The 17106-nt window shown below is 35.4% G+C and overlaps 1 protein-coding gene across 1 annotated transcript; it reads left to right on the top strand.

Moving 5' to 3' along the window:
• Positions 1 to 1901: 1901 nt before the first annotated feature.
• Positions 1902 to 16777, top strand: LOC127835940 (uncharacterized). The gene is made up of 10 exons (XM_052362360.1): positions 1902 to 2215; positions 2537 to 2587; positions 8571 to 8705; positions 9228 to 9332; positions 10541 to 10627; positions 12718 to 12801; positions 13095 to 13366; positions 15440 to 15617; positions 16157 to 16237; positions 16752 to 16777. Exons 1-10 carry the CDS (start codon positions 1948 to 1950, stop codon positions 16775 to 16777), a joined length of 1287 nt encoding a protein of 428 aa, XP_052218320.1. The 5' UTR covers positions 1902 to 1947.
• Positions 16778 to 17106: the final 329 nt, after the last annotated feature.

Raw genomic sequence — 17106 nt, 5'->3', positions numbered from 1 at the left:
AAAATAAGACGTATGCGATCAATGGCTATAGAAACCTTCAAAATAATCAATAAAAAATGCCCTACTTACTTACATGATTTGATGAATATTAAACAAAATAATAATTATTCTTTTAGATATACAAACACTGCTGAAGTACCATAGGTGATAACTACTAAATACGGGCTCGGCTCATTCCGCTCAGGCGCAGCCAGACTCTGGAACTCCATGCTACAACATTACAGAGATGAAGGCAATTACAATCAGTTCCGGAGTTTGGTTGCATCATGGGACGGGTGGGCTGTGCCTGTAGATCCTGCTTTCAGCAAATTTGAGCGGACTGTTTGCATGTTTTGATTCCTTTCATTTGTTTTGTTTTGTTTTCATTGTGTTGCCTTTTTGCTAATTGCTTTGTCTGAGAAATTTGCATCTTGATTTCTTTCATTTGCTTTATAAGCCTTTTATTATGATGCCTATTTGCTTTTGCTTTGTTTGAGCTTAACGGTATGTATATATAATACTAGTGACACTACAACAGCTTGCTAAATCATTTCAGCTTCAGTATAGTATTATTTTGCTTTTATTATGACATTTTTCATTCATCGGTGTTGTATTTTGTTGTTTTTAAGGTGTGACATTTGCTGATCAGTTCCCTTTAAATCTGATTTGAGGTGATAATTTCCTTTAAGCCCTTTTTATTTTGTGGCACTTTTGTGTTCCTTTTCTCTGTCAACATTTTTAGACATTTTCTTTTTATGGTAGATTAGGCCCATTGATTCAGCAACTTTTCACACAGCTCTTAATTTTGAATGTATATAACTGATATTATGTTTGTACTTACATTTTAATAATGTGCTTTAGGAGAACGCTTTAATTGTGCTTTAAGTGTGCTTTATTATAATAACTATTTCTTACGTATGCTTTTATTGTGCTTTAAGCGTGCTTTGTTATAATAACTATTCCTACGTATGCTTTGATTGTGCTTTTAGTGTGCTTTATTATAATAACTATTTCCTCCGTATGTTTTAATTGTGTTTTTATTGTTCTTTATTATAATAACAATTTCCTATGTATGCCATGTATTAATGATGTGTTGCAATTTGCTACTATTTGTTAGGTCGGTCAAAAGCTATACATAGCTTATGTTATATACATGTTTTTTTCTTACCGACAATAAATACATTTTGGTTTGATTTGATTTGTAAATTATTATGGTTTCTATGGCAACACAAAAATAATAATCTGATCATGGTGGAGTTTCACCGGTAGGGGACCATATTGTTTGGCAATCTCTTGTTGGTTTTGTTATTCGCTGTATCATAAGTCGATGAATACAAACAATGTTATACGTCGCAATAAATAACAGGTAAAACAAAGTGCATGTATTTGAAACACGAAAGTTTTCGCTTAAGTATTGTGTCTGCATTAAATTCAAGTGAACCAAACCATTATTCATATTTTCGAGAAATATTAATCCTCCATTTAATGTTTATAGAAATTGAACGATATTTTGAACTTTTAAACCGCTATTTGCACATTAATGTTTGTCTCTATCACAGCGAATATAAAGCGAGGCATTTTAAGGTTCATTGCTGTATTGCAATCTTAACTCGACGTAGATAAACTACCGACAATAACCCCGTGCACGATGAAAACATGCAGAGCTTTGATTTCCGTTTACGTAGCAATACACAACAGCAGTGTGTGCGAGTGTGCTTGATACGCATAGTAAATAGTGACAATGGCGTCTTCGATCATACTTGGAGTGTTAATAATTCTCCTGGAAACAAACACCATATCAGGCAATTAGTTTTGATGTTTTAATTAAATGTTTCTTTTTTTCATATTAGAAGCATAGTCATACTTGAATTAAAATTTGATGTTTAACCATGTCACAATTAAAAAAATTGAATTAACATTTCAGGAACATGCACAGAATTCGTTGATGGGCCTATAAACCATGTTTGGATGGAATATAAGTTCACATGGGTAAATAACGAAAATAAATACGTACACTGTTTTAATGGATCCGTACACATAGGAGAGTGCTTAGATATTTTTGGATTTGTTTGTCCTCTTAATCCAGCGAGCACAGGTGTGTACAAAATGTCTACGAATGAAGATTTAACGGGTGTGTACGTTGCCATAATAACATCAAATAGAATAACGCCGGGAAACTACAGTTGTTCTAAATTCAATGGTGCAGGGAAAATCACAAAATGCGTACAATACTCAGGTACTACTGTTTGTTTCTTGCATAGTAAACCGTTTTCTATAAAAGTAATGATTTTGTTCATAAAAATTCACTAATAACAGCGAGCGAATGTCGGCTTATTTAAAATAAATAAATATATTTAATAGATAGCGCGGTAAAATAATTAAAAAAAAAATGACTGTACCATGTTCTTACAAGATTCATTCCCATTTTCGAATAATACAACATAACAATTGTGAGGGGAAACGGATGATCAGGACAGTTTTGACAATTATTCGATTAAAATGCTATGCTTAAACAAGTATAATGAATCGTTGCTTTATGTGTCTCCTTTTGTTTAAGTTTCAACAACTTCTGCACCTACGACAGATATGACAACTCGAAAACCTGGAGGTATATGGTGTTGTTTATTTTGTTGTCGTTTTATTTAATGTTGTTGCTACGAACTACTATTCAATTATGGTTGTTTAAAACATGCAGGATAGTGTAAACACATGATACTGGAACGGAATACGTTGGTTAGGGTTACGAATTTTGAGATCCGAAAACCCTTTTTGCAATGTTAAAAGTGTTCTATTTATGGAGGAAACGCTTGTAAAAATACTTTTCAGAATCCTGCATCTACATTCAAGTATTCATGTTGGTCTATGATTGTTGTCTTATTGATAAAAAAGCACGCAGCTATTCCAGGAATCACATCATAAAACATGTTATATTGGTTGTATCGTACCCTCCTCTCCATGTATTAGTCATTAAATCAAGCGTTTCAAGATCGGCAACTCTACATAACTAGCAACGAAATGACAAAAGCGTTACCTCCCTCCTTCAATATGACACTAAAACGTATTCCTTTAACGTTAACACGGATAAAACGCTTTTCACTATCATTGACTTTTTAGAGCAACATACAGGTAAAAACTCTGTAAGGGCTATATTTGAAAAAAAAAATACATGTTCAAGTTGACAAAATATACTCAGGAACTATAGTGGTAAATAATAGGGATTGTATCATATCATATAAACTAAGTTTTTTAAATATCCGGAAGAAGTTAAACAGTGTGTATGTGCGTGTGAGTGCGTGTGTGTTTGCGTGCGCGCGCGCGTGCATGTGTGTGTGTGTATGTTTGTGTGCTCGCATATGATTGCGCGCATGTGTACCTGCGTACGTCCCTTTGTGTGTTTTCATGAATCAGTGTGGATAAACGAGCGAAAGCATGTGTGCGCCATGCGTATGTTTTTATGTTTGTGTGTGTATGTGTATGTGCCTCTTTCGAGATTGTACGTGTTTGCCCTTCCTCATTGAAGCTCTCTTACATGTTTTTGTGCTTGTGGAGGGAACTAGCTTTCGGTTTACCACTCCTCTGTTCGGTAGGGTGAATACAATGAACAATGTCCCTAAATATACCTGCTTAAAGTCAGCTGTGTATCTTGTACACATTTGCATATCTCTGTTATAATTCTTCTTATTGTATGATGGCATTTAATTGACTAACGTATAATCCTTATGACAGGTCAAACCAACATTGCCGAGCTTTTGCAAATAACTAGTATCCAGTTTCCTAAGAAGTCAACTGGTACCTTAATACGTTATAACTATCTGCAGAATCTGTACAGGCTTCATATTTAACGATCAATGCTTATTTGAATAATTGTGAATTTCGCTTGGATGAACTTTAAATGTAATGATTGAAAAGGAATAATTTATTTATGAACATTTAGGAAGTGAAATGTAAGAGAAATTATAAATTATATAAACTTAATTGACGAATTGAATTCTACACAATCACATATGCGGTTTTCATATGTAACTTATTGATGAACACATTCTAAAATCGATTTTATATGCTCGTACGGCATTTAGTGTACGTGAAATTAGGTCAAGAACCGCCTGTGTGTTAAAAGTGGGAATTTATTAGCTCACCTGAGCACAACATGCTCATGGTGAGCTTTTGTGATCGCTTTTTGTCCGTCGTGCGTCGTCTGTCGTGCGCCATCAACATTTGCCTTGTTAACTCTTTAGAGGCCACATTTATTTTCCAATCTTCATGAAATTTGGTCAGAAGATTGTTCTCAATGATATCGTAGATGATTTCGAAAATGGTTACGTTTGCTTGAAAAACATGGCTGCCAAGGGGCGAGCCATTTTTAGCTCGACTGTTTTATGAGAAAACCCGAGCTATTGTCAAAGCCAGCTCGTCGTCCGCCGTCCGCCGTAGGCGTCGTGCTAAAGCCTTAACATGGCCCATTACTTTTTTATGCCCCCCTTCGAAGAAGAAGGGGTATATTGCTTTGCACATGTCGGTTGGTCTGTCGGTCGGTCCGTCCACCAGGTGGTTTCCGGATGCTAACTCAAGAACGCTTGGGCCAAGGATCATGAAACTTCATAGGTACATTGATCATGACTCGCAGATGACCCCTATTGATTTTGAGGTCACTAGGTCAAGGTCACGGTGACCCGAAATAGTAAAATGTTTTTTGGATGATAACTCAAGAACGCATACAAGGCCAACAGGGCGAACTCTGAACAATATTACTGAAGCAACTGGTCTGTAATCCTAAATCTATAATTATCAGTCCAATGAAACATCATCATTTGAGTAAAATAAAAAGGATCAGTAAAAATATTATCAGAATATGATTTTTTTGTATATGTTGTATATTAAATATTGTGTTAATGTTTAATTTTGTTGATTAATATAAATATAAGCAGGACATGGGAGGTAATACACTATTATATCTTTCTTATATACAGGGGAAACAAATGCAATAAGTTTAAAGTTCATGTTTAATAAATAGAGGATATTTGTTCATGTCAGTTTGAGATCATTTCTTATTTTTTATGATCACATTTTATTATTACTTTGACAAAACAACACTTACCTGAATACCACAATGGATTCCACCCAAACAATACCCCACGCCCCTACCAGAATCCCTTCCCCCCAACCTCACCCCCCACATTTTTTAAACATCGTCTAATAAATTACCACACCCCACACCCCACATTATACCCCCCTCTCACCCCCACCCCCCCTACCCCACCTCACCTCCCTCTCAATTTTTTTTAACATCTAATAAATTACCACACCCCATATTATACCTCTCTCTCACTCCCCCCTACCCCCCAACCCCCCAAAAACAAATTATTTTTTAAACATCTAATAAATTACCATACCACACATTATACCCCCCCTCTCTCTCCCCCTACCTCCCCACCCCCCCAAAAAAAAAAATATGTTTAAATATCTATTAAATTACCACACCCCCATTATACCCCCCTCTCAACCCCCACCCCCCATTTTTTTTAAACATCTAATAAATTACCACACCCACATTATACCCCTCTCTCACCCCCCATCCCCCCTATTTCCCACCCCCCCCCCCAAAAAAAAAATTGTTTTTAAACATCTATTAATTACCACACCCCCACATTATACCCCCTCTCACTCCCCCCTACCCCCCCCCCCACCTACCACCCCCACCCCCCAATTTTTTTCCAACATCTAATAAATTACCACACCCCACATTTTACCCCCTCTCAACCCCACCCCCCCTACCCCCCCCAAAAATTTTTTTTTGTTTAAACATCTAATAAATTACCACACCCCACATTATACCCCCTCTCACTCCCCCCTACCCCCCTTCCCCCCACCCACCCCCCCAAAAAAAAAATATTTTTTTAAACATCTAATAAATTACCACACCCAACATTTTACCCCCTCTCAACCCCACCCCCCTACCCCCCCCTCCCAAAAAAAAATTTTTTTTTGTTTAAACATCTAATAAATTACCACACCCCACATTATACCCCCTATCACTCCCCCCTACCCCCCTTCCCCCCACCCCCCCCAAAAAAAAATAATATTTTTTTAAACATCTAATAAATTACCACACCCCACATTATACCCCCCTCTCACTCCCCCTTACCCCCCACCCCCCAAACAAAAGGATTTTTTTAAACATCTAATAAATTACCACAGCCCACATTATACCCCCTCTCACCCCCACCCTTCTAGCCCCCCCATACCCCCCAAAAAAATATTTGTTTTTAAACATCTTTAAATTACCACACCCCACATCATACCCCCTCTCACCCCACTCCCCTAACTCCGCACCCCCCAAAAAAAATATATTGTTTTAAACATCTAATAAATTACCAAACACCACATTATACCCCCCTCTTACTCCCCCCTACCCCCCACCCCCATGTTTTTTAAACATCTAATAAATTACCCCACCCCACATTTAACCCCTCTCACCCCCTACCCCCTACCCCCCTACCCCCCCCCCCCCCCCAAAAAAAAATTTTTTTTTTTCCTTTTTTTATTTTTGAAAGATCGTCTAATAAATTATTGAATATGAACAATTTCCCCATGATGGCTTACGTTATACTGTCAAGCACTCGAATAGTCGAGCGCGCTGTCCTCTGACAGCTCTTGTTAGGTCACAAGGTCAAAGGTCAAGGTCACAGTGACTCGAAATAGTAAAATGGTTTCCGGATGATAACTCAAAAATGCTTACGCCTAGGATCATGAAACTTCATAGGTACATTGATCATGACTGGCAGATGACCCCTATTGATTTTCATGTCACTAGGTCAAAGGTCAAGGTCACAGTGACTCGAAATAGTACAATGGTTTCCGGATGATAACTAACATTAGGTCAAAAGTCAAGGTCACAGTGACAAAAAACGTATTTACACAATGGCTGCCACTACAACTGACAGCCCATATGGGGGCATGCATGTTTTACAAGCAGCACTTGTTAAATATTGAAGATAGCAATTTGATATTTGGCATGCATGTGTATCTCATGGAGCTGCACATTTTGAGTGGTAAAATTTCAAGGTGAATATCATCCTTCTAGGTCTAGGGTCGAAAAAACAAATCCAAGGGAAGTAATAAGCTTTCAATGGACATAATTATCTGACCTGCCAACGTATATATTTTTGTTAAATAAATCAAAGCGGGGCAGGAGGTGGCATTGTGTTTCTGACAAACACATCGTGGTGAAAGGTCAAGGTAAAAGTCATCCTTCAAGGTCTAAGATCAAAAATACAAATTCAAGGGAAGTAATAAGCTTTAAAGGGAGATAATTATTCAATATTGAACATATCAACTTGATATTTGGCATGCACGTGTATCTCATGGAGCTGCACATATTGAGTGGTGAATCTACAGTCACGGTAGTGGCTTTTAATTATTTGCTACTAAAATAGACATTTTGTTAGAGACAATTATTTTCAAGGGAAGTAATTTATATAATTATAAATCTCATATTATATATTTCCTTACCAAGAATTTAAGTTCTTTTCACAGTTACTGTACAGATTTCTTATTTTGATTATTTATAACTCATATTATTGATTTTTAAAAGTTTTTTTATTGATATAATTATCATTTCTTATCTGTTCTAATTTGTGAATGCTAGTTTTTATTAAATACCAGTGGACTTATGTCCATAGATACATGATGAACTCTGGCTATGATCTCTTTGATAAACTACAGGCCTTGGTTGTCAGTGATGTCTGACTTCGTCATTTTTGACTGTCTACAGACCCCCCCCCCCCGCGTTGGATTGAACAAAATCCAAGGGAAGTAATAAGCTTTAAAGGGAGATGATATCTATACCTGATATGTTGAATAGAAATTTTATTTCAAAGCGGCACAGTAGGGGACATTGTGTTTCTGACGAACACATCTCTTGTTGGGTCAATAGGTCAAAGGTCAAGGTCACTGTGACCTCTAAAAAAAAATCTGACAAGCTTTCGCAGCCGAGCGTGGCACCCGTTATGCGGTGCTCTTGTTTATATATTTAAGATTACTCAATTTTGGCATTTGATGTGCAGATGCAGGAGAATATGTATGTGTGCAAAACAGTTAATCACATTTCTAACGTTTTTCATAATTTCTCTATTGATAAACAATCTTAAGTAAAACATTGAAAGACATTAAATTGTTTTTGAAACAATCAACGATTCCACAGTTAGCCATTCGTCAAGCAATATTACTGTAAAATATAAATAATGTCATAAGATTAATCAATCTAGAAATATTAATTTCAGTTAAAAGAAGTGCACTTTAATCCCGTATCATTTTAAACTTGCTTTAAATATATTGCTGCTCCGTGTGCTAAGCACCATGAATGCCAAGTAATGGCTCTGATGACAGGTCGTTACATATACCTGAACATAAAACTCTATGATATTATTAATACTATTAAATTCTTTGAACATAATTAAACACTAATCCGTTATGTTTGAGTTGTCGCCGATTTTAAACATTATGTTTATTGTCAGTCTTGATGTGATTCAGATGATTGTTTGCCAATACGAATCTTTCGCAAATTACTATATTTTTTTCCCTACATTGAACAGGTTGGACCGAAGTATGCATTAGCGGGTTGGCCATCGGAATATTCGGGGTGATCATTTGGGTATTTGATTGTATCTACGTGGTAATATTATTTAAGCGCGATGGATGCCATGTACAATGTCAATATGGAAAGCCTGGTAAGTAACGGGCAGCTTTTATAAATTACTATATAAACTACAGTAAATTAACCTTCTTTATCTTTCGAGTCCGCTTCCAAATTTACAGGATATGGCTTAAGGTTAGCCTTCCATCTCCGAATACGTATGAGCGTCCTCCCGTCAGTACGTCAATATTGTTCGCTGGTACAAAGTAAAAACTTGTTGGTCTTGTTTAGGATATACCACGTTGGTATAGCTATTCAATAAATATATGATTCGGTGTCATGCTGCTAATAAACAATACGTTTAATTTTGCGAATTACCCTCAGCATTATCGAAATTGACTTGATTACAGGATTACAAATGTATGATATTGTGTAGATCTGGTTATACTATCACGTGTCATCACTTTTAACTCCAAATCGTTATATTTAAGTCACACAAGAACTATTGAGTGCTAAAATAAATCACATACGCATATGTATTTAATATATTTGAATTGGGTTGCACAAATATGAACATAGTATTTATATTGTACTATTGTACAATTTCTCTAAACAGCGTGTTACAGAAATAAGGGATGTCTCAAAGCGATGCTTGTTTCTGGCTTGTTCTTCGTTGTTGCCGTCATGTTAATGCCTCAAATTGATGAACGATGCGAAGAAGGTAATGTTTTCACAATTTTATATTAATCTTGTTATAATATAAATATATCCTAATTAACAGAACGTTGAGTAGGAACATGACCATGCTGTTAGCCAATGTTGTCTACAGTTGCTTTTCATATTAGTATCTTTTGACAATACGTATGTTCGAATGCAACAATCGTATTCAGATACTAATGATGTCATGAGTTATTTAGGATCATTTATTTGCTGGTCGTTAGTTAGTTGGTGACGTATGCGCGGTCTGTAGTTTCAAACATGTTTGTTTCTTAAAAATGTTCAGCAAGTCGCCCGTCTCTTGACCGAATAATATTGATAACGCTTTACATGACTATCCCCATGAATAGACGATGTGTCGCGTGCCGGACCATACGTGGTCCACCAAATTAAGATCGCAACATAACGCCATGGCTGATGAAATTATGAAAGAATTACCAATGTGTATTTCTTGCGCTTTATGCGCAAACAGTCTTTTCTTTAATTTATCCACAAATAACTAAGAGTATACATTGTATACATGTTTTACCTTCCGAATACACATGTTAATGTATTTAAAAATGCTCGAGGCTCCTCTGTGTTGGGTAGTTGGTATTGATGTTATGTCTGGGCGTTCGGTAGTTCCTTCTGACACGAAAGTGTGCTGGAAGTTTTCAGTTGGTGAAGTTGAATGCTTTTTGAAATTGCTAGTTGCTTGTTAAGGTCGCTATTTCATTTCCTTACGTCACGTCTCGATAGTTGTAAAACGTATAAACTTGAAATCGCACATGTCGATAGATTTTATAATGGATAATGCTACACATAAACGCCAACAGTATGGTTATATATTTTCGCTTGATTATTTATTTGTTCAAATATTGCCCGCGGCGTATCTCGAAAATTGTAAAAGCTATGAACTGTTTCATTCATAGGTAGCACATTGTTATTGAAAGGAAGTGTAATGCGAATGTCTTTTAACATGTTTCGAATTATTACCCTTTGTAATATTCATATTATTATGTATTCACCAGTAGCGTAAAACCTATATCATTACTATCTATAAGTAATAACAATGAGTGGCATATATTTTCCAACATGTTTTATACTGTGGGCCGTTTGTTAGGTTTATTTGTATTTATTAATGAAGCTTAATCTAACTATTTAAAATAACCATGCACACAGACGTGTATTGTTGTTTGTCATGCTATTTCGTTAATTACATGCACACCAAAGGATGGTCCCACATAAACCGTGCCGCCAAAGCTTTATTAGTTTTAGGCGTCGTCACTCTTGTTGCGATGATTTATTCAACAATCAAAGGTATATTATTTTTCAACTTGCGTTTGCATGTTGATGTTATATTTAAATAACGTGATACGTAACTGCATACTGATTATTGATGTAATCATGTTAAAGCCATAGTCAACGCTTTACGATAAAAGACATGTTTAATTCTTATAAATGTCTGAGTAACAAAAATAAAGCTTTTAAAATCGGACTTCAAATACACGTTTTGCGATAACTTATTGTGTCGTTTCGATACACGCGACAGCATGTGTTGACCCTTAACTATACCAATAAGTACATTACCATTATTTGATTTCAAAACATTTTCATAAATAACAATAGTTTTCACAAACGGAAAGAGTTTCAATGTGTTTTAAACCCAATGCTGTTTGATGAAAAATATATTAACAGTAAGACCGCCGTAATATTATTGTTGGAAAAAAAGAAATTGGTCTGTAAATAAATCCAACATGCACAAATATGTTACACACGTCTCTTATCATCTTTTTGCTGTTATTTTGGTAGGATTGTTGCCCTTTCTGTATACGTGCTGAAATGCGAACTGTACTTTTAAATATTAAAACAACGGGACAAACCCACAGATTGACGAATTGACAAATTTAAAATATTTATAAATTTCACAAAAAAAAAAATAACAATGTATGTAAGGAATCGAAATAAACCTACATGCATAGAAACATACTCAACTTTAAGTGTCTATTATACGCAATTAAACATTAAAATTAATTCAGGCATAAAGCGTTACAAATGTTGAACATTGGAATATTTTGAAGTGATACATGTTCTTCGTTCATATTAATAACAACACGTGGAACACTAACACAAAGTAATAACTGCCTTTTGCACGTAGAGTTAATAAACAACAAATCGGGGAGGGGCCACTTAGAAAGACACATGCCATTATGTAAACAGCTTCTTGAATGTTTTAAATAAGAACCGACATTTTAACAATTTTCTTTTTTTAATCTAGTTTCGTAGTGTGTTTCGACTTGTATGTAAAGGAGCAACAATAAATTATTTTTTAATAAACCTTCTTTGAGCATTATTGCACAACAGTTGGCGTTTGGTGGCTGTAAATAGTCGTCCAAAGTAGCGTAGCTTTATTATTCTCATTTATGTTGCAGGATATTTCCATTAACGTAAATGTTACTTTCTTACAAAAAAATATAATTTCACGGCATTGATACTTCATATATAAATTTTTTTTAAAAATGACCCTAGTTGTACATATCCCGAACTATAAATATTAATTATATTATATTTTCAAGAGCATGGAGTCTCGTCAATTTAAGGTAAATTTACGTTTGAGCCGGTGCTAAAAGGCGCCAATCATAGCTAATATGATCACATATGGCCAGCTTCAAACAAATTTAAGCTGCTTATTGGCAGCATGGCTGCATACGATACTTTGTTCTTGAGAATTGTTTTATGTTTATGTATTTGACAACATAATATGAATGGCGTAAATTTCTATAATTGCTGTGACACGTTGTACGTTATTTCATTTTTTGGAAAATATATACGATGGTGAAGCGATATGGACTGTCTTATATTTATGTTCAATATTGAATTGTGCTTAAAATTTAAGAATATGGTGACAATGACATTATACTTATTATCATGCTTAATGCAAATGTATTTTCTTACAAGCGCATAACCTGATATATTTCAAAAATACTTGTTTTAACCATCGAAAATGATTGTAATCAACTTATCTTTCATACAACTTTCTTATATTTTCAAGTAACGATTTTATCTACATTTGTTATGCCCCCGGATCGAAAGATCGGGGGTGTATTGTTTTTGGCCTGTCTGTCTGTCTGTCATTCATTCATTGTGTGTCCCAAAACTTTAACCAAAACTTTAACCTTCGTTAAAGTTTGGTCATAACTTTTTGAATATTGAAGATAGCAACTTGATATTTGGCATGCATGTGTATCTCGTGAAGCTGCACATTTTAAGTGGTGAAAGGTCAAGGTCATCCTTCAAGGTAAAAAATCAAACAATACAATCCAAGGGAAGTAATTTTATTTCAAAGCGGCGCAATAGGGGGCATTGTGTTTCTGACAAACACATCTCTTGTTTATACATACATGTTAAAGCACATTTGGTGGATTTGCTGAAAGACCTACACCCTGGATTGGTCTTCTCCGACATATCACACTTCATGAGATATGCGGTAAAAGGTAATACTACTTATGGAAGTAATTATAAATATACCTACATTTAGGTCACTTATTCTGTGTTTTCTCACATACAAACTTTAATTTGAGGGGTTCTTATTTTATTTAACATCCCCGTTAAATATATTTATGGAATGTAGTTAAGAGCTGATCATTATAACAATCAATTACAGTCAATTTTCGATGGCCAAATAATATCAGCAAACTCCACGCAACTGTATATATGCTTTACATTTCATTTATCCTGAATTTTAAGTAGGATGGCCAGTTACACGTATACATTGTATTTTTTTCAGATATTGAACAACATCTTCCAAACAAGTGCAATGAATATCAAAATGCAAATAAGTGTTTGATCGACAAATTCCTGCTTGTTATACCTGAAACATGTGAGCTGGTTTTACCTAAAACTGGCGAAATACGAATCAGTGAAATCAAGTCAACTTCAAGCGAATCAGAACGTAAACAGGTTTCATTAGAAGTTGTGGAGCAAAATGGGTTTCAAATGGACAAGGGTGGAAATGAAGACCATTACAAAGTGAACATCTACAAAATAAAGATGGATGATGTAAACAGTTAAAATTGTTATTTGTATTAAGTACTCATGCTAATAAAGTCATCTATTTAATTGATTTTATAATTCAAAATGAAGCAGCTAAATTTCACATAATTATATATAACTGCATTTTTTATAACTGCTTTGTTAAAATAAAACTGATTATCGCCCTTATATTTAAATAAGATATAACTTATGAGTTATCTTACTTTCCGCCCTTTCCAATATTGCAATAAATTATCAAAATGCAATACAAAAATAGTGTGAGGCTAATGGAAGTCGTATATGTCCGTTGTGTTGATAAGATGTGTTGACAATTGCACCATTTTCAAAAATAAAATAAACCGCGTATATTGTTTTATTAGCTCATCTATTTTTTGAAAAAAATTATGAGCTATTGTCATCACCTTGGCGTCGGCGTCGGCGTCCGGTTAAGTTTTGCGTTTAGGTCCACTTTTCTCAGAAAGTATCAATGCTATTGCATTCAAACTTGGTACATTTACTTACTATCATGAGGGGACTGGGCAGGCAAAGTAAGATAACTCTGGCGTGCATTTTGACTGAATTATGTGCCCTTTTTATACTTAGAAAATTGAAAATTTTGGTTAAGTTTTGCGTTTAGGTCCACTTTTTTCAGAAAGTATCAATGCTATTGCATTCAAACTTGGTACACTTACTTACTATCATGAGGGGACTGGGCAGGCAAAGTTAGATAACTCTGGCGTGCATTTTGACAGAACTATGTGCCCTTTTTATACTTAGAAAATTGAAAATTTTGGTTAAGTTTTGTGTTAAGGTCCATTTTATTCCTTAAGTATCAAAGCTATTGCTTTCATACTTGCAACACTTATTAACTACCGTAAGGGGACTGTGCAGGCAAAGTTATGTAACTCTGACTGGCATTTGGACGGAATTATGGGCCCTTTATACTTAGAAAATTGAAAGTTTGGTTAAGTTTTGTGTTTTGGTCCACTTTACCCCTAAAGTATCATAGATATTGCTTTCATACTTGGAACACTCGCAAACTATCATAAGGGTACAGTAAAAGGACAAGTTGCATAACTCTGGATGTCATTTTTACGGAATTATGGCCCTTTTTTGACTTAGTAACTTTGAATATATGGTTAAATTTTGTGTTTCGATCCACTTTACTTCTTAAGTATCAAGGCTATTGCTTTCAAACTTCAAATACTTTCATGCTATCATGAGGTTACTGTACCTGGCAAGTTGAATTTTACCTTGACCTTTGAATGACCTTGACTCTCAAGGTCAAATTATTAAATTTCTCTAAAATTGCCATAACTTCTTTATTTATGATTAGATTTGATTGATACTTTGACAAAACTACTCTTACCTGACATACCACAATAGACTCCACCCAAACCATCGCCCGTGCCCCCCCCAACCCCCCCCCCCTATTTTTTTTTTTTTTTTTTTTTTTTTTAAGATCATCTCACAAATGACCACCACACCCTCACACTATACCCCCCACCCCACCCCCTCCCCAATTTTTTTTTTAAACGGTTAAAAAACAAAACTATTTATTTTGATTATTTTATGTTTGAAATACCGTCCAACCATCGCACCCAATAATCCCCCCCACCCCCCCTCCCCCCACCCGAATCCCCCCCTATTTTTTTTTTTAAGATCATCTCACAAATTACCACCACACCCTCACACTATACCTCCCACCTCACCCCCCCCCAATTTTTTTTATGAAACGGTTAAAAAACACAAATATTTATTTTTATTATTTTATGTTTGAAATACCGTCCAACCATCGCACCCAAGAATCCCCCCCACCCCCCCACCCCGATTTTTTTCCCTTTTTTTTCGCATTTTTGGAAGAAAATGTAATAAATGTCCACACCCCCACACAATGCACCGCTCTTCACTCCACCCCTCCCTCCTTTGTGATTGAAAATGAGAGTCCCTTCACCTTTAAAAAGAAAATAGATGAGCGGTCTGCACCCGCAAGGCGGTGCTCTTGTTTACCAAAGTTTTTATTGAAATATATACGTTGGAGAATGATATGCTTAAGAATGTGTTGACAGATTTTTATACGTTATGTTTTTTCGACTTCAGCAAGAATATTTCATCTATGCCTATGTACCAAAAGCTCTTACCGTCATCTATCAACTCTCACACAAACTACCCGGAATGATAAACGTTACCTTGGAGAAGCAGAGATTCCAACAGTTATACCAACAAATACTGTATGCGAAGGGATGGATAAATATTGTGAAATTATATCAATGCAAAGGTATTGAAGCATGAAGTGAAGATGCTAATAGCTGTTCAATAATTATAAACAAGTTCATATGTTTTGGTCAATTTGATCTGTTTCTTATGTATGTAACATTTATGACAAATTGTCAACCATAAGGGTGACTTATTATACCTTATCGGCTTATAATTCCTATTATGCCTGATTTTACGTTATGTTTAGCGATGTGAATTTGATATTCTTAAATAACTAGTGCCTAAAGATTTTGACTGAAATCTATGATTTTACTAATTGTACGTCATAATTCAAAAGCAAAGTTCATATCAATAGGTTTATTGATTTGCCAAACCGAACGATTTTAAGAAAATGTTTTGTAATTTTATATTGCTTGCAAGACGTATTCAGATTTTTTATGGGGACTGCACGTGACATTTAAAAAAGTAAAAACATAAAGTTAATGACCACTCTAAAATGCCTTAATATATATGTTCAACACTATATTTGTTTTTATACTATCGACTTATTGACGTCTTGTTGCGAACACACTGAACACAATAAAATATGAGTTGTTGTAGGCACTGCGGACGTTGCCCGAGCTTTGTTTGATGCTGCTACTGATAACATGGACTCCGCCAATATAAAACAAAAAACGGCAAGTAACATGTTCTCTTTTTTTGAAACATATATACATGTATCACACTTTTTAAACAAGTTATACATATCTACGACTCTGCATAGGGAGGCGGAAAACTACAACGGGCGAGGCATGGTCAGGGGTGATAACCCAAAAAAAGGGTTAGGGTAAGGGTTAGGGGTCCGGTTAGGGTTAGGGTTGGGTTTAGGCTAACCCAAACCCTAACCCGACCCCTAACACTAACCCAAACCCTAACCCTCTAACCCCCCCTTGCGCAAAACCATACCATGCCTCGCCCGTTGTAGTTTTCCGCCTCCCCTCTGCATACGGTTTTATTTTTAAGTGTTAATAATAACTTCCTGGTAACTTGCACTTATTTTTTTATAAAATAAGCTTAAAGCTGCTTCTTATTAACTTTTTTGTAAATTATCTTAGTCTTGGTCTTTGCTTTCTTCTTGAATCTCATTCGCGTCTAATGAAAATAAATACGTTATAGTTGATTCCAAGCAATATTTTGTTCCGCCAAACATTTACAGCTGTAGACAACTACAAACGAGATTAAATTATTCGTGTCAGGCCATATCAGCATATCAGCGTTAATGTATGGTTAATGCATCAAACAGAATTAACTAAAAATGAATTCTAAATTATTTAACGTATATTCTAACAGTTGCCTTTTTAGCTCACCTGAGCACAACGTGGTAATGGTGAGCTTTTGTCCGTCGTCCGTTGTGCGGCGTCAACATTTGCCTTGTTAACTCTCTAGAGGCCACATTTATTGTCCAATCTTCATGAAATTTGGTCAGAAGATTGGTCTCAATGATATCTTGGATGAGTTCAAAAATGGTTACGTTTGCTTGAAAAGCATGGCTGCCAAGGGGCGGGTCATTT

Source organism: Dreissena polymorpha, chromosome 6, assembly GCF_020536995.1.
Source record: "Dreissena polymorpha isolate Duluth1 chromosome 6, UMN_Dpol_1.0, whole genome shotgun sequence".
In the NCBI taxonomy this organism is placed as follows: domain Eukaryota; kingdom Metazoa; phylum Mollusca; class Bivalvia; order Myida; family Dreissenidae; genus Dreissena; species Dreissena polymorpha.
The sequence above is the reverse complement of the archived record's forward strand: the minus strand, read 5'-3'. Positions and strand labels throughout refer to the sequence as shown.